Genomic DNA, 21764 nt, shown 5'->3' with positions numbered 1-21764 from the left:
GGAAAGGAATGTGCAATAATAATTGCCAAGTTACGTACCAGATGGGCCAACTTTCTATGGGGTATAACCGTGTCGCCTCTGGGTTAGCTTCTCTGCTAGACAATAAAGTCCTGACAACCCTCCGTCCCTCACCTGGCTGGCTGTGAGCTGTCCATACCTCCAAGGGCTGAGGACTGTTAAAAATTCTGTAGCAGCAGGGGCGCCTGGGAGGCTCAGTTGGTTAAGTGTCTGACTCTTGATTGCGGCTTAGGTCATGATGTCACTGTTTTTGAGTTTGAGCCCCACGTGGGTTGACAGTGAAGAACCTGCTTGGGATTCTCTCTCTCTCCCTCTCTCTCTGTCCCTTCTCTGCTAGTGTTCTCTCTCTCTCTCTCAAAATAAATAAATAACTTAAACTTAAAAAAAAACCCAGCTGGGGCACCTGGGTGGCTCAGTCGGTTAAGCATCCGACTTCGGCTCAGGTCATGATCTCACGGTCCGTGAGTTCGAGCCCCACGTCGGGCTCTGTGCTGCCAGCTCAGAGCCTGGAGCCTGTTTCAGACTCTGTGTCTCCCTCTCTCTGACCCTCCCCTGTTCATGCTCTGTCTCTCCCTGTCTCAAAAATAAAATAAAATGTTAAAAAAGATTTTAAAAAAACAACCCAAAAGCCCAGCAAAGTTACATGCCCCAAAATTTCCAATGAGGTCAAGCAGGCTTCTTAGAAAACATTCTGGGATGGTATTTAAAAAAAAAAAATCAAACAATCATCATTGTGCCTGTATTTAAGTTTGGGATGAAGTGGGTTTTTTTTTTTTTTGAATGTTTTTTTATTTTTGAGACACAGACAGAGTGTGAGTGGGGGAGGGACAGAGAGAGAGGGAGACACAGAATCTGAAGCAGGCTCCAGGCTCTGAGGTGTCAGTGCAGAGCCCGATGCGGGCTTGAACTCACAATTGTGAGATCATGACCTGAGCCAAAGTCAGACACTTAACCTACTGAGCCATAAGGCGCCCCTGGAAGACTTTTTTTTTTTTTAAAGTAATCTCTATGCCCAACGTGGGGCTTGAACTCGCAGCCGCAAGATCAAGAGTCACATGCTCTACTGACTGAGACAGCCAGGCACCCCCAAATTTACATAAATGGAATCATATAGTATGTACTCTTTTTTGGTTTGGTTCTTCCACTCAGCATAATTATTTTGAAATTCATTCATGTTGCTGTGTATATAAATCATTCCTTTTTACACTGAGTAGTATTCCATGGATCGGCTGTACAATAATTTATCTGTTCACCTGTTGATGGACATTTGGGTTGTTTTCAGTTTGGAGCTATTACAGATGAAGTTGTTACTAATTCTTGTTCAAGTCTCTGTGTGGACATGTATTTGCATTTCCCTCTCTCAATTTCTTTTCTTTCATTCCCATCCCCCATTTATCTTCCTCTCACATGCAACCTTGCTAATATGTTTGATTTGTATTCTTTTGTTCATATGTATTTTTATAAAATGTTTACTGTTTTGTGAACATCTTTTCGTCTATGAAAATATTTTACTAATCCAGGTACAGAACTGGTCTTTCTGTATTTAGTTTGGGGGAAAAAAAGGAGTGTTCTTGTTTTTGTAACTTATTTTTCAAAAAGATATGAATTTGTCTTTGCTATAGAATCATTAAGTTCAGTTCTCATTGCTCAATACCAGGCAAAGCCATGGAGGCCCTGTGTAATGACCATGGAGCACCGTAGGTCATTTGCTTGCCTCATGTCAATTTGAGCCCTGGGAAAAAAACCTAGACCCTGAGTGGTTGCATGGGTAGGGAGGCATGGCCTGGACTGTTGGGTTATCTGCAGAGGACATTGTGTAAGGAAAAACAAATTTCTCTTGTATTATGCCACTGAGATTTGGGGCTATTTTGTTACTGTAACTTTGTCTGTCCTGTCTTGCCTACTACAGACTGAGTACAGTAACAAAGGAAACACAGTGAATAGAAAACTAAAACAAGATAGACAGTTGGTGCAGTATATTTGCAATCGCAGTAAATATGACTTGGTTATATTTCCTGATAGATATGAGATAACCTAGAAAGAACTAAAAAAAAAATCCAATGTTAAATACAGGAAAGTAAAGTTGAAAGTATCCTAGTTTGCATATCCTAGGAAAATGCAAAAAGACAGGAAAGGATATTGCTCCCAATATCAGTATTAGACAAAATGTAATTCAAGATTATAAAAGGGGCACCTGGGTCACTCAGTCGGTTAAGTGTCCAACTTCGGCTCAGGTCATGTTCTCATAGTTTGTGAGTTCAAGCCTACATCGGGCTCTGCGCAGACAGCTCAGAGCCTGGAGCCTGCTTCAGATTCTGTGTCCCTCTCTCGCTCTGCCCCTCCCCTGCTCATGCTGTCTCTCTCTCTCTCTCTCAAAAATAAATAAAACATTAAAAAAGCATAATAGAAATGTTCATATTTATAAGATTCATATGATTAATATTGAGCCAATTCTATTTCTGACAATATAACTTTGAAATATTGAAAGTAGAAACCGATCCAGAGAAGAAGTGTTTGATGAATTTGCAACCAGTGTAGGAGATTTCCATGACTCTTTCAGAAACAGAACTGATAAACGGGCTTTGCAGGACTCACTGGGCACACTTGTGACTGTTTCTCTTTGTCTTTTTTAACCTGTTCCATAGCTCTGGTTCTTTCTCTACCTCTGGTCCCGTTACTTCACTGATTCCCTCTGGTCACTTCCAGATGCAAACAGGTTTCAACTCCACAGTCCCAGTGTCCAGTCACCTGCAATAATGAAAATATTGAACATGAAATAAAATTAAATCTCCCCTACTGCAGCTGGGATGTGCTTTGGAGACCATGCTCTGGGGACATGACATAGTGCTGTGGTCTGCTTCTCTTTCCCAGTTGCCAACTGAGATGTCTGAATCTGCCAGGGGTGAGGAGCAGGAGTTTGGAGATGGTCGGCAGAGAAGAGAAGGAAGGATAGGATAGGCCTGGTACCGTCCTAAGAAGGAGACTGGCTGTCTGGGCCTGGTGACTGACATTCATGTGACTTATGGGGCACTTTCCTGGGTTCTCCACACCTCACATGGCTTTGGTGAATGTGCTCTCATCTTGCATCCTGACCTCCTTAGCCCTTGAAATCTTCCTCCAGCTCCGCTTCTGCTGAGGTCTCTTTGCCTTGGGGTGGATGTTTTGTCTAGACTCTAACCCCATACCTATTCTTTCCCACATCTGGTCCAGGAGAAACAGTCAAGCAAGTCTGAATGGTGGCCTAGCTCATGGCAGCAGAAAGCTCCAATGTCAGAGCATCAATAAGCCATGATTCTTGCTCTTTAGATTTTGGGGAGTGTTGGTCAGATGGGTCTACAGTTTGAGCATAATGAGTAAGAGATAATCCTTTGTCATGTTAAATTGCTGTAACTTGTGACCACAGCATCGCCTATGCTCCACTAACTGAATCAGCAGAAACCAGGGAGGGTAGGGGGCGATAAGCTGGATAGCATGATGCATAGAAAACATGAAATAAGATGGGATGGTACCCCCACCCCTTTTGACTTGAGGCTCCTCCCTCACCCTGCCCTTGGGGATGGGAATCGTAGCTTGGTAGCAGACAAAACCAAAGAAATCCTCTTCACAAAGCCCTCTGATTTGCTATGCTCCTTATCTTGACATATTTTTTATATGAGTGAAGGGTGCCCTGTGGATGGGCTCAAGAATCACATTGTCAGGTTACTTAGATATTATTTTGTAAATTTTTTTTCTTGGTTTGCTCTCTGAAATGATTTTGTGATCCAATTTCTATTGGGTCTTTGCACTTCTGTTGAAACTTCTAATTTAACATCTTACTACATAAATACAAATAATTAAGTTTATAAGGAATTTGAATACCCTCTCATACAGGTTTAACCAATACTTGGTAAGCCATTTGGTAAACCTCACTTTTAATTTAAGAGACAAAAATTTATAAAACCTAGCCAATGAAGAGCTAATACACATTCCTTAAGGATACACATGGAACATTCATAAGAGTGCACTTATTGGAAAGATAATTGTGATAAGTTACCAATGGCAAAAAACATACCATTATGTTCACTGACTACTATGCAATAAAATTAAAACAAATCTTAGAAAATGACATCCAGAACACCTGGGTGGCTCAGTTGTTAGAGGGTCAGACTCTTGATCTTGGCTCAGGTCATGATCTTGCGGTTCATGTGTTTGAGCCCTGCATCGGGCTCTGTGCTGATGGTGCAAAGCCTGCTTGGAATTCTATTTCTCCTTCTCTCTGCCCATCCCCAGTTTGTGCCCTCTCTCTCTGAAAATAAACAAATAAACATAAAAAAGAAAGAAGAAAAAAAAAGAAAAAAGAAAATTATATCCACCCTGTCATCTATATTGAAAAATTATACCTCAGTGTAACTCCAAAAAATAAAAATGGACATTCCTGTGAATTATGGTCGAAATGCTATGCGTTTCAAAGTGAAGATTTTTGGCTTTAAAGGCATCTATTAGAAAATAAGGAAGATTGTAGATAGTCTTAGCTTTCAAGAAATTCTAGAAAGGGAACAAAATAAATCCAAAAGAAATAGAAGGAGGAAATTAATAAAGAGAAGAACAAAAATGGGTGACAGAGACAATAGGAATAAACTGAACTGATCATTCAAGATTGATTCTTTAAAAAAAAAAACAGAAAAGGGAACAAATTTTTGAAAACCTCAAAAAAAAAAAAAAAAAAGAAAAAGAAAGAGAAGGAACAATGTTGGGAACCTAGCTACAGACAAGGAGATTTAAAAAAAAGTAGAGGAAGAAGAAAAAGAAAGGAAGAAAAGACTATCTTTGTATCAAGTGAAGTGTATCAAGTGTATCAAGAAAAGACTATCTTTGTATAAAGTGAAAACTTAGATGAAAGACATTTCCTATGGAAACATAATCAAAGTTGGCTCAACCCATGCATGAGATGGAAAAGGCATTTATGAATATCTACAAAACACCCAGATGTTACTTGTGAGTAAATATTACTAAATCTTCAAGGAATAAGAAAGAAATACCAAAAAACCAAAATATTTCTAGGATGACCAACCAACTTGATTTGCTTGGGACTGGGGCAGATCCTGCGGTGTGGGACTTTTGGGTTTAAAATTGAGAAAATCCTGGGACAAGTTTCAGGAATTGTGTAGACAGATTGGCATGACTCTGATATCAAAATGGGACAAAGGTAAGAAGAAAATTGGGATCCAAGTTAAGTATTAGCAAACTGAATCCAGCTGTTTTAAAAATAATTTGGCAAAAAGGAATAGATGAAAGTGTTCTGAAATTGATAAAAAATAACTTCCAGAAATAACAGGAAACCTCATGCTTTGTACTGAAAAACATTAGGGGCGTCTGGGTGGCTCAGTCGGTTATGCATCCGACTCTTGATTTTGGCTCAGGTCATGATCTCACGGTTTGTGAGTTTGATCCCTGAATCAGCCTCTACACCAAGCATGGAGCCTGCTTGGGATTCTCTCTCTCCCTCTCTCTCTGCTCCTCCCCCACTTGTGTGTGCACGAGTGCGCGCGCGTTCTCTCTCTCTCTCAAATAAACAAAAAAATAAAAGTGTTCTCAGTATGGGAGAGAACAGACAGTATATTTGCTTGACGTAGCACAAGAGATATTATCCAAGATAACGAGGCCAAAAGTATGCAAACATTGGAGAGGAAGGGACAAAACTGTAATCTGTAGATAATATTACTGTCTATGATGAAAAGCCAACCATTGATGAAGAAATTATTACAATGAATAAAAGAATTCAGCGAGGTGGCTGGGCAGAGTTCCTAATCACTAAGGGTAACAAAGTAGAATACATAGAAAAATAACTGATACTATTGGGTGCTTTCCTATGTGACAGGCTCTGCACCATGCACTTGTGGTATGGTTTTTTATTTGATTCTCAGAACAACTTAATGAAGTATATCTATTGGTGTCCATGATTTGCCAATGCGGAAACTCTTTGGTCTGAGTAACTTGTGTGCACAGGTTTAAGTGGTAGAAACAAGAACTGAACCTAGGTATTTCATTCTAGAGTTTCCTCTGCTTTCCATAATAACTTAATTCATGATGGCAACAAATAAATGTAAGATATTGGTGACAGGTACAGTTAAATGTCCTCCCATATCCTTACTTTTTTCCCCCATGGTGTAGACTTACAGCCAGAAGCGGCTGCCCAGCCAGGGCATTTCCCAGACTCCTTTCCACCAAAGTGGGGCCATGTGACTAATTTGGCCAATGGAATCAGGCAGAATGATGTGTGTCACTTCTTGGTCAATGTGGTTAAAGGAGGGGATGTATCTTCTCTGTCTTAATCCTTGCATGGCTGGGTGTCAACACCCAGGGCAATCTTAGAAACCTAGTGTTGAAGATGGCAAAGACTTTCTCAGCATGGGACCTGAATGACTATGTGAAAAAGAGTTTATAAGACAAAAACCAAACTTCATTGTGTGAAACCACTGAAATTTTGGAGTTCTCTGTTATGTGAGCTAATGTTATGTTAACTAATACAAAATGTCCAAGATTTATGTGAAGACACTTCTAAAATTTTTGAGAAGAACACATGGGATTAGGACAAATGGATACCAAATGTCTGGATGAGACAACTGATTACTGCAAATATCGTAATATTTCAAAATATTATTTACCCTAAATTTCTCTAATTTAAATATAATACTTGACTAGACAATTTTATCATTTATTTGGAAAGTTAAACTAAGAAGATAAAAACATTTTGAAAGAGAACAATAAATGGTAGGAACTTGCTTTTTCACACATCAAATATCAAAGCCTATTAGAAGATTGTGATTAAATCATAAATGGCACTGGCACAGAAATTGACTAACAAATTGGTGAAACAGAACAGGTAGATCACGAATAGACCCACGGACATGTAAGAATTTGGCATATGACTAACTTGGCATTTAAAAAAATTTTTTTTAATATTTATTTTTGACAGAGAGTGAGAGATGGAGCATGAGTGGGGGAGGGGCAGAGAGAGAGGGAGACAGAATCCAAAGCTTCCTCCAGGCTCTGAGCTGTCAGCACAGAGCCCGATGCGGGGCTCGAACTCACAGACTGCGAGATCATGACCTGAGACCATGACCATGATCACGAGCTGAAGTCGGACGCTCAACCGACTGAGCCCCCCAGGCGCCCCTAAGTTGGCATTTTAAATCAAGAAAGAATGGAGGGATGCCTGGGCTGGCTCAGTCGGTTGATTTTGGCTCAAGTCACAATACTAGGGTCATGGGATTGAGCCCTGTGTCGGGCTCCGTGTTGACTGTGGAGCCTGGTTAAGATTCTCTCTCTCTACCTATCTCTCTCTCCCTTTGCACTCTCCCCCATTTTCTCTCTCTCTAAAAAAGTATAAAGAATGGAGAAATACAAAACTTTTGTAAAGAAAATTGCCACCCATCTTGCAAAAAATAATGTTAGGTGATTTCACGCTCAGGTTATTCTCAAAAATAAACGAACAGGAAATATAAAAATAGTGTAAAAGGTTATAGGAAAATATATCCTTGGAGTTATGGAAGTTCATAAAGGAAGTTTTTAAAAAGCCATAGAAAATATTTACGAACGATAACATGAAAATTAATATATAATGTATGGTAAAGGTGCCATAAATAAAGGAGAAAATACTAAATATATAGTAAGCAAATAATTAATACTCAGAATATGTGAAAAAAACCACAAAACACCTAAAAATTTATTTAAAACTGACAACCCAGTAGAAGAATGGGCAAAAGAGTACACACCAGTAATTCATACAAATGTCCAAAAAAAAAAAAAAAAATGCTCAGCTCCACTGATAACTATAAAAATGCAAATTAAAACAATATAAGGATATAATTTCTTGACCATTAGATTGGGAAAAGTTGAAAAGGTTGCTAATATAAAATACTGGACAGAATGTGAAGAAATAGCTATAGTTGTATTTTTGGTGGTATGGTTTTAAGGCACCGTATTTTGGCAACACTGTTAAAATTTTAGAAGCATGCACCCTTTGATACAATTCCACTTCTTGACTATCTACTCTAGGAATTGATTCACTTGTACATATGAAGAGTTATATAGAAGGGTATTCATTGTGGTAATATAGGTAATGGGAAAACTTAAAAATAACTCCAGTGCTCACCCTAAAGTGAACTACAGGACACTATGAAACTGGAGTGATGTGGAGATAGATAGGATACTTAGAAATAAGACACATCATCAGCTTAAAAACACAATCTTTATAATGCCATTTATAAAGTGTGAAATGAATGTTTATTTCTGTATGTGCTTATATATGTATGTAGATGCAGAGAAAAAGGTAAGCAGCAGGAGCCTAGGGGTGTATAGGGGTTTTGGAGACATCTTTTACAATAAGATTGTATTTGTGTATTGCATAGATAATTTAATAAATTAAAATAGAAAAAGATGTAAACACTGAAATTTTTATTTGGATGGTTTTGGTGGGAATTGGGTGTGTGTGTGTGTGTGTGTGTGTGTGTGTGTTTGACATCTCTCTGGGTGATTTTGAGATCATTGGCTTGAAGATTGAGTTGTTGGCTATTGGAGATCACATATTATAGTCTTTAATTCAGCTGCTTATGTATTTTCTATAATCTGTAATTCCTTATGAAAATAAAGGCACAGTGCTTACTTCTGCAAGACATATACTAAATCTAGAACGACACAGAGAAGATTAGCATGGCCCCGCACAAGGGTGACACATAAATTCATGAAACATTCCATATATTTGTTAAGATGATAAATTTTATGTTATATGCATTTTACCACAATTAAGATAAAAGATAAAGGTATAAATAACTTAATTAAAACCATAGAGAAAGATTTCAACTAACAGGCCCTTTTGTCACTAACTCAAATGTTATCAGTCTCGGTTTAAACAAATGTTAGTTTTTCCCTTTGTCTTCAGGGAAAGCTCTAGCTTTTCTCACAGTAGCAGTTTTAGGTGTGAGGAGTCTCGACCTGTCTGGGACCGCCCAGCATACTGAGTTTGCCTGTCCCCTGTGCCACGTTAATGTGGACCTCTTCTGTGCACTGCCACTTAGCCTTGGAGTTGAGGCACTATCCACTCTGAAGAAGAGTTCCTCCCTGATCTCAGAGAAGCGTCTATTTACCCTCTGGTTCCTTATTCTATTTTTTGTCCTGCTGGGAGCCAAGAGAGAGGGCTCAGGCCATGCCCATGCCCAAGTGCAGTGATTGCCCGAGTGAAGTGAACCACGAGAAAAATGTCCTTATGAATAGGAATCAGCTCAAGAGTTGCTGCAGAAATACAGTTTTTAAACAGGGGGTACTGCCCTATACTTGTTATATAAATTATACTATAAAATCTTCTAAATTCTGAATTCCAAAACACATTTGGCCCCAGGCATTTCTGATGAGAGCGCATTCAGAGGGTTTTTTTTTTTTTTTTAATAAAAAAGGGTCTGTGGGTCTTTTATTTTTTTAAATAAAAAAGCTCTTAGAATAGTTTTTGGCACATAATAAACACCTAAAAATAAACTATTATTATGTCACATATAGCTTGGCCCCATGTGGCTGTTTTGCTCATAATCCAGAAATCTTTGTCACATTCTGCACATTTAAACCCAGGAGAAGCAAGCACATCACCTTGTGACCAAGTGGGTGATGTTCCAATTCACCTTTAAAACACGACTTCCCTATCTGCTTATCATCTTGCTCATTTTCAGTTTTCCCACCCCCATTCCCAGCTAGCAAGACAAGGACTCAATGTTGTGCTTATCAGCCGGACACTGAAAAAACTACAGGCCATTGCTGCGGAGATTGGTGAGTGACCCAAAGAAATAAGGGAGATGTTTGTGGAGCCCACCAACCAAGTCTGTAGGTTCTGTCTGTAGAGGCCCCGTCAGCATTCCTAAGGCTGCTCCTGATGCCTGATGCACTGGTCCTTCTGCAGGGAGCTGACTTTACAAAGTTAAGGGCAGGACATAAGTGGCATTAGTTCAGCAGGGATTCTGTGGGCTGGGTGAAATAGGAACAGACACATGCACACATAGGTCTACTCTCTCCTTGGTGGAGTGTCTTCATCTCTCGAATTAGTTCTGCTCATCCAGAGGTCCCAGCTGTTTTATTGCTTCTGCTACTTCCTTCAAAAGCAGAATCTATGTTTGGGCATTTCCCTGTATCTGTGCCCTGCTCCTTGCAGGGAGTTGAGGGATAGTCCTTGCTGGTGGTTATCATATTTTTAAAAAATATTTGATCCAGGGCTGCCATGTATGGTTGTAAAAGCTGTACACTGTACAACTCTATGAGGCAGCATTTATACTATAATATTTGATCATTATGATCCACTGCAAGGTGTTGTTAGTTAATAGTAATCATATCCCTTTTTAGGTATTTTATTTTAATAATTATTAATTTAGTAATTTGTAAAATCCTTACCTCAAAAGAATGAGTCTTCAATTATGAAGACTTGTGAAGACTGTGACAGGCTGTCAGGGGATGGCCTTGTGTCTCTGGGGGAGATTTGGAATAGTGTGGGATGGTGGGAAGTGTGGGGCTGGGCAATCACACTATGGAGGCTCAGTGCCCTTCAACCAATGAATTCTGCTTTTGTTCCATGTCTGGATATCAAAAGTAACTTTGACCAAAACTAGGATATCCTTCAGTGTTTCTCTCATAATGCTAAGATGTGCTTTTTATTGTCCTTGAAAAGCAAGAAGTGTCTTTGGCCTGAAAACATCCCCCACCTGCCAAACTATGCCTCAAGATCACTTGTCCCAGAAATATTGCGTTTAACTCCAAAGTTGAGCAGGAAGCAGTTGCTGAACTCTACCTGTTGCTTTTATATCCACTGAAGGCTTCTGCACAAAGCCAAGTCCACATGGAATAGCAGAGCGAGCATGGACTTGGAGGGAGCAGAGTGTGGGTGTCTTGGGGCGAGTTAGCTTCTCTGAGCCCTAGTTTTCTCCTCTTAGCAATGGGTGTAATATCTACTTTACAAGGTTGTAGAGAGGTTTAAAATAAGATATTATATGTGTAAATGCTTTATGAATACTACCATGTTGGACAAATGCAGAGGATTGCTCTGTCTATGCCACGGGGACCTGACACTGAGGAGAGGCAACATATCACTATCCTCTTATGGCCTATAGACCAGGGGTCTCATCCTTGAGCATGAACAGGGTCACTGGGAGGGCATGCAGGGTGGAGCCTGAGAATTTCTAACTCCACTTTGAGAACCATTGCATTAAATTTATTTTAGAGCATATACTTGTCATCAGAGTAACTCTCAGAAACACCAGAAACCATCACTCACAAATCTTTTAGCACGTCCCAGCATTTATTGGGGACTTTTTCGTGTTTCTAATTGGGATAATGGTTTTATCCTCTTAAAGGTCTGCTCAGGTAGTGCCAGGAGCATTGGAGAAGTCCATGAGCAAGGGAGGGATTCGAACTCCTGTTCATTAAAGAATATCTGTTGTCTCTAATGCAGAGTGTACCACAGGGAGTAGCGTGAAGATTATACAAGCAGATTTTACCAAAGACAACATCTACGAGCACATTAGAGAAAAACTTGAAGGCTTAGAAATTGGAATTTTAGGTAAGTAAATTGCAAAATGCAAAGCATATTATAATACATTAGTAAAACAATTATCTTAGTGATGCTTGATTATTCTGTGGTAAACTTGAACTTAACCCATGACTGTCTTTTAAGTTGTAGCATTAAACAAAATATTACAATTCAATTTTTCAAGAGGCATATTGGATTAACACATTTATGTATGGCTTTGGATGTATGAAACTAAGATACTTCAACCTTCCCAACCATATTTTATAATATGAAAATGATTTTTTCCCCCACTGATAACTGATATTAGACAGAAAGACAGAATCTCAGAAACATTGGCCTTGGGGCACCTGGGTGGCTCAGTTGGTTAAGTGTTAGCTCTTGATTTCTTCAGGTCATGATCTCACTGTTCATGGGATTGAGCCCTGTGTCAGGTTCTGCACTGACAGCTCGGAGCCTGCTTGGTATTCTCTCTCTTCCTTCTCCCTGCCCCTCCTCCCCCCACCCTTCATGCTGTCTCTCTCTCACTCTCTCTGTCTCTCAAAAACAAACAAACAAACAAACAAACAAGCAAACAAACAAACAAACAAACGTTGGCCTAAAGAATTAGTTTAGCAAACAAACATTGCTGTGATTGATTCATGAAATAGCAAGTGAGCATGTTTATTTGAGAGTTGACTTTCTTATTCAGAAAACAAGATACTATTTTTTTTCTGTGGTGACTTATAGACAAGATATTTTATGACCTGATACAGAGCACAGTCTCTATATTGTACACAGAAGGAAGATTTGATTTCTAAACTTCCTGCTGAATTTTAAAAATAAAGACATTTTTTACTAATAAAAAATGTAAACCACATTATTACAGAAAAACCAGAAAGAATCTATGAGCACATAAATTGGTTAATATCTCCACAGCCTGAGATAATGTTCTGGTACATGTCCTTCCAGACATATACACACATATTTCCAAAGCTGGGATTAAATTTACATACTCTTTTGTAACAATTTTAAAAACCATATACCACAAATGCTTCCCCATGTCTTTAAACTTCTAAGCAGTCATAGTTTTGAATGGCTGCATTGCATTCTGCCATACGGCTGCCTCATGATCCATATGATGTGCTTCCTACTATTGGACAATTGTTTTCCCCTTCAATTTCCTCACTGTTATCAAATTATGTTGTAAAGAACAGCCTTGAACATAATTTTTTTTCTGTATGTGTTTCCTCAGGGAAACTTCCCAAGAGAAGAAACTTCTGGGGTTGAATATAAGCATTTTTAAGGCTTTTAATAAACACTTGCTACCAGCTCCTCTGACATCATTTTGTTTTGCCTTTGTCAGTCAACAATGTCGGAATGCTTCCAAACTTTCTCCCGAGCCACTTCCTTGATACACCAGATGAAATCCAGGTAGGTCTGGTCTCTTTCTGTGGATGGTTTCCTCTCACTGGGGACTGGGCCTCCTGGCTGGGTAGTCACTAGGGCCTGGGAAAGGGTACAAGGGAGACTGTCTGGCCAAAATTCTGTATTCCAGGTGGATGTCTGTAGCTCTCCCTTTCTCTTCACCTAAGTACTTGCCACACAGGCAAGGGCACCACTTTCCATGACCATCTCTAGGATATAGACATCTTCCTCCTTCTCTGCACACCAAAACTTACCTGCCCACTGTCCCATTCTCTTGGGGCTCTGTGTTCTGCTTTATAATCTTTGAGGACTTTGTGTTGGCTAACACATTTACAGCTGTGGTTATAAGTGGGAGAAGGCCAGCTCTTTGGCTTTCATTGTCTTTCCAGGCAATAAGATTTTTTTCAACTTTCAGCGTGAGGAAAGTCTGTGACACAAAACTCTGTGGTTGGGGGTGTTGTACATCCGGCAACCTTGACCCAGACCCATGGCTGCCATTGCACGTCATCAGTGAATTTGTTACGCATTTAATAGTCCTTGAAGACATGATTTGCTGACTTTTCTCCAGGTCCTGACTTTCAAAATCATGTAGTTATACCCGTTCTGAACAAGCTGTCATTGTGTGCCTGTGGTCCTATTTAATCCCCAAGTCTACTGCATGGAAAAATAATGCCAGATTGCTTGGACTTTGCTGCATGTTCTTGCAAAATTCCCCTCTTAGCCACATATCTAACCCCATCTAAATCCCTATTTTTGGCACAAGTCTGTGTCTCTCTATTAACCATGATCCATTATTGTTTTTGTTTCTCTACTTATGTCTGCATTTGTGCTTGCTTCTGTATGTCCCTCCTTTCCTTTCTGTCTGTCTTGTGTGATTCTAGTAGTTTCTTTACCTGGCATCTGTAGCCCAGAACCTTTCTATTTGCTATGCTGTTGTCTTCTAAACCCACATATGCTAACTCTCTTCCTTTAGCTGGAAAATAACCACCTTCCTTTGAAAAACTGTATTTTGAAGGAAAATCTCTAAATTTTGAAGGAAATTCTTAATTAACTTTTACTCAAGGTCAATTCTTATAGAATCATAGTGGACGTCAGGTGCTCCCCAGTTCTAGAGCATACTTGGTGACCATCAATCAAGAACCTCATTTCCAGGCGGAGTGAGTGAGGGGCAGTGCTCAGACCCACCCTTTTGCCCATTTTATGGTTCTTTAGCACTGACTGCCTCTCAAGAGATTTTCTCAAATCATCCAGCTAATTCATGGTTGTTTTTATTTATTACAGAGTCTCATCCACTGTAACATCACCTCAGTAGTGAAGGTATGTAGTCAATATCTGTGCTAAATGCTTAAAATGTAGTAGCTGTTGGAATCTGGCAACTCAGGAGAACTGCTTTCTTCTGCAGAAGCAGAATTCTGTGAAGCTGAACTGCACTTGATTGAGAGACCAGGCTGTGTTTTTTTTAATTGTCTCTCTTTTCATCAGGAAAATACAGTAATGAATTTATTCTCCAGAGTGTCTGAATCTCATTTTTCATCAAGTTTTGTCACATGTCAGGATATATTAGGCTTCAACATATTAGACATTGAAAGTTTCTCAGGATTCCAGAGTAACTTGAAAAAAAATGGTGCCTTCCTCTAATTTTCATCTTTGTTAATGGAGGAAATCTCACTTGGTTTGAAAAATGACAGCAGGCCTGGCTTGGATTTTTCTGGACTTTTGACATTCAACAAATATTTGTTGAATTGAAATTCAAGATTTCTTTATTCTGATCCTATCTCAGCTACTAGTTAGTTGGACAGTGTTGGCCATGTGGTTTAACTCCCTTGAACTTCAGATTCTTCATCTGTTCTTGAAAGAATGTTGGACTAAGGGATGTGTCAGGTGCCATTCAGCACTCATTTTCTTTGATTAGAGTCAACTGCATAAGCATTTGCAGGCATGACTATCACAAAGCTGTCCTATATTGTGCCTTTGTGTGAATAAGAAAAAGGCACCCCCTCAGAGCAGATGATTCGGGAAAAGGTGCTGCTTAAGCATGGATAGATGATGCTTTTGTGTGAACACAATGTTTCCCTTTACTCTGAATGGGGAGAGCCCTCCTAATGGCTTGTGAGTGAACCCTGGGCTTTCAGCTGACAGTCACCCCCACAGCTGGGCACCTTGCCCAGTACACAACATTCACAACTGCACATTACAGTCCTTCTGACTGCTCTGGAAGGTCCAGTAGAACTGTAGCAGTGAATCAGTACGATCCATGGTTTCATGGCATGGGGAGCGGCATTAGGGACAGGAGGGCCCAGTCTCATTTTTATAACATGGCCTGGCAGAGAAGGGTTGCTTTCCCAAAGAAAAATAAGTTGCTATCAGTATAAGGAGGGAGATGGAGGCTGAGCAAACCAATGTAAAATGGACAAAAAGTTATGTTCACCATTGGTGGTTCTTCTGTAAAAAGTTTTGTAGTTGTGCTCAGTTTTTATTGGTACATACATCCTTTGTAAGCCGAGCAATCAATAGTTGTTTTGAAACCCCAGCTGATGTAATTGTAAGTTTTATAATGTCCAACTGTTGTCTGCAGCTTTACCACTAAAATCTTTCATGTTATTTTATACGTTGATCTTGCAGTCTTGGTCCATTTGGTCACAAGGTTTCCCAAATATATCTGACAACCTTCTGGCTCCTTTAGCAGACAAATGCTTTGATTTGCTAAAACATTTTTTATATATTGGTAGACACTAACTTCCTTAAATAGCAAAGAAAACAAATTGCAGATTAGCTTTCTGAGAACACCATGCCTCAGTTGGTCACACTGGTTGGAAGCATGACTAGCATCACTTAGTCATCCCAAAGGAGCCACCTGGAAATAGTAGCGTTCTCTGTCAAGGGCAGGGATGTGGGAATGAGTCTGAAGGGAAGGTGGGGTAAGAGAGTAAATATCAGGAGCTTTGAGACAGAGAGACGCAGAAAGTCTAATGTTATCTCTCTGTTGGGATCATTCATCCAATAAGGCTAGTGATTTCAGTAGGGAGGCTTTGAAGAAATGCTGGTGCTGTCCAACATGCTCCCATAGTGCCCTTTAGGGGGAGGGGAGAGAGAGCCAAGGGGAAGATGAGGGTATCATCTAGTCCTCATGCTTCTCCTGTCTCCCTCAAAACCCAGACTTTCAGGAAGTAGTCTACTGCCACTCCACCCCCACTGCTGCCCCAGAGCAGTGAAAACATTATCTGGAGGCCCTCAGGGTTGGGATTAAAGTCCTGACCTATGATATAGGGATGGTGGCAGGCATAGAGCCTACTGAGAAGCTCCTGTAGGGCCCCAGACAACACAGAAAAATAGGCAAAATTTGTCTTCTGGTCTTCAGTCTCCTTTATGTCTCTGCCCCTCCCCTTCTGTTTGGATCCTCTCTTCTCAAGCCTCTTCTAGAGACATGCTTGATTCCACTCAGTTGTACTTTTGAGAACATTTCAGTCTGTGGGTTTGCCCCTCCCTCCCTCCCTTTCCTTCCTTCCTTCCTTTCTCCCTTCCTCTTTCTTTCTTTCTTTCTTTCTTTCTTTCTTTCTTTCTTTCCTGAGAGAGAGAGAAGCAGAGGGAGAGGGAGAGAATCTTAAGTAGGCTCCATGACCAGTGGAAAGCTGGCTTGCTCTCACAATGATGAGATTATGACCTGAACTGAAATAAAGAGTTAGATACCTACTCAACTGAGCCACCCAGGTGCCTCTGCCTCTTCCTTAACTCTTAAAATGAGTGCCTTATAATTACGATATGAAAAGCTCTTTTAATGGGGCATTTAAGCTGCAGAACTGGTAGGAAAAACCCCTTCCAGGGCCAGGCAAGTTGGGACAGGGAACAGATTCCTTCACACTGCTGTAATTCCAATGGACAGATAGACATGATCTGTATATGGAGCTATTTCACAGTCCGCCTGTGAGCTGCTTACTTGGCTGCTGTGGGATTGAAGAGATGTACTTCTCTATCTCATTCCTTTTATGTGAGACGTTCACAGATACTTGTTAGATTTCCTGACGTCCTTCCTACTTCTAACTCATGGGTGAAGTTTGTGATGGCCCACCTACTTATGCCTGTCTCCCAGAATGAAAAGTATCTGGGGAACTTCAGTGTTGATCCCATGGCTGGAAGCCAATTTCCATAATTTTTCACTGCCCTCATTTTTCAGGAAGACTAGCTTTATGGGGAAGAAACCAGAAGCCTCTAACAGTTTGCCGTTAGTCTAGGTTGCCTCTTGTGGGTTTTATTCAGACTCTAGTGTTGCCAGAATCATCTCCAACGAGTGTCAGCAGATTTTCAAGGCCACCTGAGAGATAAAGCTCTTTTTTACTACTTCCTCTGGCACCTGCTTCCCTAAGCCCCCACCCACTGGCTACTAACTTCCTTTGTTAGAGGGCTTAATTCTACCCTTCCTCTTACAGATGACACAGCTAATTCTGAAACACATGGAATCAAGGTAAAGTCTTTTTTTGAAAAAGTGCAGAACAACATGGCCTCCCTGGCCTGACAGTTAACTGACCTGGGGACTAGGGACAGGGTAGGGAGGGTGGGGGGACAGGGTTCATCTGGCTGCAGCTTTAACCAACGGAAAAACTGTGATGAAAAGACATGGTGATTGCAGCAGGAAATGTAGCATTCTGCACCAGGCCAGCTTTGCAAATAGATAAGCCTATTTGAAGGTCAAATGTGGCATCTACTGGAGGGAGGAAGAGAACAGTGGTTTCACCCACACATTGTATTAAAAAGATTAACTTGGGGTGCCTGGGTGGCTCAGTCGGTTGAGCTTCCAACTTCGGCTCAGGTCATGATCTCATGGTTTGTGAGTTCAAGCCCCACGATGGGCTCTGTGCTGACAGCCTACTTTGGATTCTGTGTTCTCCCTTTCTCTCTGCCCCTCCCCTGCTCACACTCTGTCTCTCAAAAATAAATAATGTTGAAAAAAAATTTTAAAAAGATTAACTCATGTTGAACATAAAAGAAACTTCAGAAGTTGGCCTGAGATCAAAGCCATCTTTTGTTATTTCTCAAATTTTGTAGTAAAAATCACCACCTATCGGTGTCTCTACTTAGTCCATGGTTTTATTACCCTATTACAACACCCCTTTGGGAACTGGCTTTTCTCAGGTGGTATTCATTAGACACAAATGGTTGATAGTTTTATCTTCCCTAGAAGAAGGGGCTTAGCCTTGTATTCTAATTGGCAGTTTCTTTTTTTTTCTGAATTGAATCCATCTAACTGGGAAGGATTAAAGTTACTGAATTTCAAAAGGATTAAGTAAGGACCCTGGAGACTTGTGCATGGGTTCCTGTGTGAACAGATGATGGACTGTCAAATTCCACCCAAGAAAGGATTCTGCATTTGACATCTGTCCTATCCTGGGTCATCTCTATGAATCAGAAGGGGCCTTGAACTTATGTGGTCACATTTGAGAAAGAAGACCCCTTTCTCCTGAGTCTTGTCTGAGTGGAGTTGGTTCTCTGCATTTTGATGGGGGATGTTTGTCATAGCAGAGCCGCTGTTTTGAGTCACAAGCCCTTGATGTCACGACTGTTGGGTAACATCACTGTATGGTGTTGGGGTCTACACCATAGGAAAGGGCCACTCACGGTTCTGGGGAGAACACTTAGTGCACACAGCAGCCTAGAGAGGGTGGACTTTTCCAGTGGTCACAGGAGCCCCTTTGTTTTCTTTCTTCTCAAGCTGTGTGTGATCAGGCAGCAAAACATTCAGAACTTTACTTCTTTGATTTTTAGGCGGAAAGGGCTCATCTTGAACATTTCTTCCGGGGTGGCCCTCTTTCCCTGGCCACTCTACTCCATGTATTCAGCTTCCAAGGTGAGCAGCAGCATGCAGTCCAAGTTTCCTTCTCCTTCTGCTCTTGTTTCTCCAAGCTGGCATTTTCCTTTGGACTTTGGATCATCTGGCAAGCTGATGGACAGATTTGCCTGGAGAGCAAATGTACAGGGGGCTTCTGTGTACAGGGCTCATCAGCAGGCATCTGGGAACCATGTCAGCAGATGCCCATGGGTTGATGAAGCCCTGAGGCAGCACAGCTGGACAAGCGCAGTCCCCATGGGACTCCAGGCCCCACTCAGCCTCTTGCTTGATAGCCCTGCTCCTTTGCTGCCAGCAAGTAGCACTGTGTCTTTCTTCTGTCCTGGAGGCCTAGCCAGGTGGCCCATGCCCTAGTCATAAAACCAAACCCTCAGAGGAGGGGGTGTTCCCTGGCACTGAGACAAGGGAGAGCCTTCTCTGGGTAAGGTCATCTATATGCAGTGGCCCTAGGCATGTATTAATCCCAAAATGTATGTTCCTGCTCACTGAGGGAGTTCTTCCCAGGCCAAGAAGTCCTAACTCCCATCAGACAAACTGCTGCATTTTAAGGTAAAGCAGGTCAGCTCCCTGCAGTCCCTTTAAGATCTGAATAAGTTGGCTCTGAGGACAAAGCAAGCTCTCCCCTTAAGTGTTTTCTCCTTTTTGCTCCAGGCTTTTGTGTGTACGTTTTCCAAAGCCCTGCAAGCAGAATATAAAAGGAAAGGAATCATTATCCAGGTGAGGTCAACAGCTCTGAGTCTGTGGGACTGGGGCTAGGAAGTGTGGATTCCCATGGAGCTGGGGTACTGCTTCCTGCAGGGCAGGTGGCACATGCATGGCCAGGTGGGAGGGTCTGGATGACACCACGTGAGTTCCTGTGACCCTCGCAGTGGCAGCTGCCACCGTAGTTGCCCTAGGTGCTGGAGGAGGAAATGGGGCAGGGTGAGTGAGCACTGCATCATGACAGTGTCTTGGTCTTGTCTGACCAGCCTTTACTCTCTGACTCAGGTGCAGGAGATAGGTTTAGGCAGGAGGAATTGTGGAGAAGAAGCAAAAGAAAACCGGGCAAGAGATCTGTATTGAAAAGAGGCGGTGGTTGGGGGGTAGCGGCGGTTGGGCGGTGAGTAGCATTTATGAAGGGGGTAGTATTTGTTGGGGGGTAGTGGCCATCGAGGGGTGTAGTGGCGGTCGGAGAGTGGGTAGTGGCAGTGGGGGGGGGTAGTGGTGGGAGGTAGCCGCGGTCGGAGGGTGGCTAGTGGCAGTGGGGGGGGGGGTAGCAACGGTTGGGGTGAGCAGTGGCGGTAAGGGAGTAGCAGCGGTGGCAGGTACTCTGGGAGCTGTTCATCTGTGATGGGCCACAAAGATCCCCACCCTGGTTCTTGAGCGGTTAGAGTAGAAGTGCTTGGCTTCCTCTTTCACCTACAACAGCAGAACCATCGTGGAGATGACCTTGTCCCAACCTTAAACAGAGGAGGGTTGTCACAGCCATCAGCAGACTGTGCAGTATGATTCTTGAGGTGTCAGTGACATATACGTGCTTGGCTCAGCAAAATAGAGTTAACTGCTTTCTGGAACTTGGAATAAACAGTTTACAGAGGTTTTTTGTTATTGTTTGGGAAGAAGCTTTAAGACATACTATTAGAAATGAAAAGGTACACTCACAGTTAAATCTGTAAAATCATTGCTGTACATACTGATTTTCAATTAAAATACCCAGGTGAGAACATCTCAGATGGTTGTTCCTATAAATTAATCACTTATAGGATAAAGGCATATCAATATGCCATATTCAATAGGCAGATATGAGTTAATGGTACAAACTTTGCAAATAGCACTGTCTTTCATGGTGAATGATTATAACAACCCTGTCACTAGACCACAGTTCTGTTCTCTGCCCTGATGGACTTAATTGTCACCTATCAGATACTTCTCCCTCCTATCCATTCTCCAACTCCCAGCTGAAGATAGATTCTTTTTGCAACAGTGCTACCCCATATAGGCTAAGTTTCCTGCAGTAAAAAATAACTCATAAAATCTCATTGGCCTCAAACTGCAAAGATTTATTTCTCATTCACTATAAGCTGGCAGAGAGGATTAACTCATTGTAGCCATGCAGGGACCCAGGCAGATGGAGCAGCTGCCATCTTGGATATTGTCAGTTGAAATGCCAGAGAAAAAGTGGGAGGAGTTCCTGAAGATCTTGCTTTGATAATTAAGGGCTCTGGGTCAAAAAATATAAGAAGCATGCGTTCTCAAACCCAGTTATTTCTCTATCTGGAAACTGGGTTTAAGAATGCACGCTTCTTATATTTCTCTAAGAGTAACACTTTGAGATCTTTAGAAGAAAACTGTTATACAAATTAATGACTGTTAATTTCCATGAGAACAAATTCAGTTGGATTGATCGACTTATAATTAGATTCAGTTATGAAACAACACAATTTCAAGTGTGATATTGATTAAGTTTTTTTGGGGGGGGGTTTGGAGCCGATGGCCAAGAAAAAATTCTTGAAGACGTCTTTGGTGCATAAAGGTGATTTTATTAAAGCATGGGACAGGACCCATGGGCAGGAAGAGCTGCACTGGGGTTGTGAAGAGTAGCTGGTTATATACTATGGAGTTGAGGGAGGTAAAGTCAAAAAGGAGGCCTCCAGAGGGACTTTGATATGCTAAAGAGGACTCAAAGATACTGGAGGCCTGGCTATTGTCAAATTAAGGTTGTTTTCCTGTAGTAAGGCATTAGCATAGGACAGTTGGGAGTTTCTGGAGAAATGTTATACTCTGTATTTGTCTCAAGTATTTGTCAATTGGCTGCAGGTTATAAGGAAATTTAATTTTACTTGCCATTTCCTTCTTGCCTTTGTTCCCCACATCACTACGGAGGCATGATGTTGGGGCTCCAGGAAACTGAGTCTATAGGTTTCTGGAGATTAGGCTATTGATAAGATTGCCTTTTTCTTGTACTTTACTAAGATATTTATA

At 41.3% G+C, this 21764-nt stretch overlaps 1 protein-coding gene and 1 non-coding gene across 3 annotated transcripts in view; both read left to right on the top strand.

The window, feature by feature from the left end:
* Nucleotides 1–21764, top strand: part of HSD17B3 (hydroxysteroid 17-beta dehydrogenase 3) — a 51513-nt gene that overhangs the window by 21723 nt on the left and 8026 nt on the right. The window contains exons 3-9 of one of the 2 annotated variants that reach the window (XM_060609869.2): nt 9738–9813; nt 11483–11590; nt 12903–12970; nt 14246–14281; nt 17389–17423; nt 18722–18803; nt 19455–19520. In XM_060609869.2, coding sequence (XP_060465852.1) covers nt 9738–9813; nt 11483–11590; nt 12903–12970; nt 14246–14281; nt 17389–17423; nt 18722–18803; nt 19455–19520 — 471 coding nt within the window. The remainder of the gene's footprint in view (nt 1–9737; nt 9814–11482; nt 11591–12902; nt 12971–14245; nt 14282–17388; nt 17424–18721; nt 18804–19454; nt 19521–21764) is intronic. The other variant, XM_060609870.2, reaches the window with a different exon arrangement.
* Nucleotides 8657–8760, top strand: LOC132664007 (U6 spliceosomal RNA). The gene has a single exon (XR_009603379.1). It is a non-coding gene; the product is annotated as a U6 spliceosomal RNA (small nuclear RNA).

Source organism: Panthera onca, chromosome D4 (assembly GCF_046562875.1).
Source record: "Panthera onca isolate mPanOnc1 chromosome D4, mPanOnc1 haplotype 2, whole genome shotgun sequence".
NCBI classification, from domain to species: domain Eukaryota; kingdom Metazoa; phylum Chordata; class Mammalia; order Carnivora; family Felidae; genus Panthera; species Panthera onca.
Note: the sequence above shows the minus strand (reverse complement) of the source record. Positions and strands in the feature narration are given on the sequence as shown.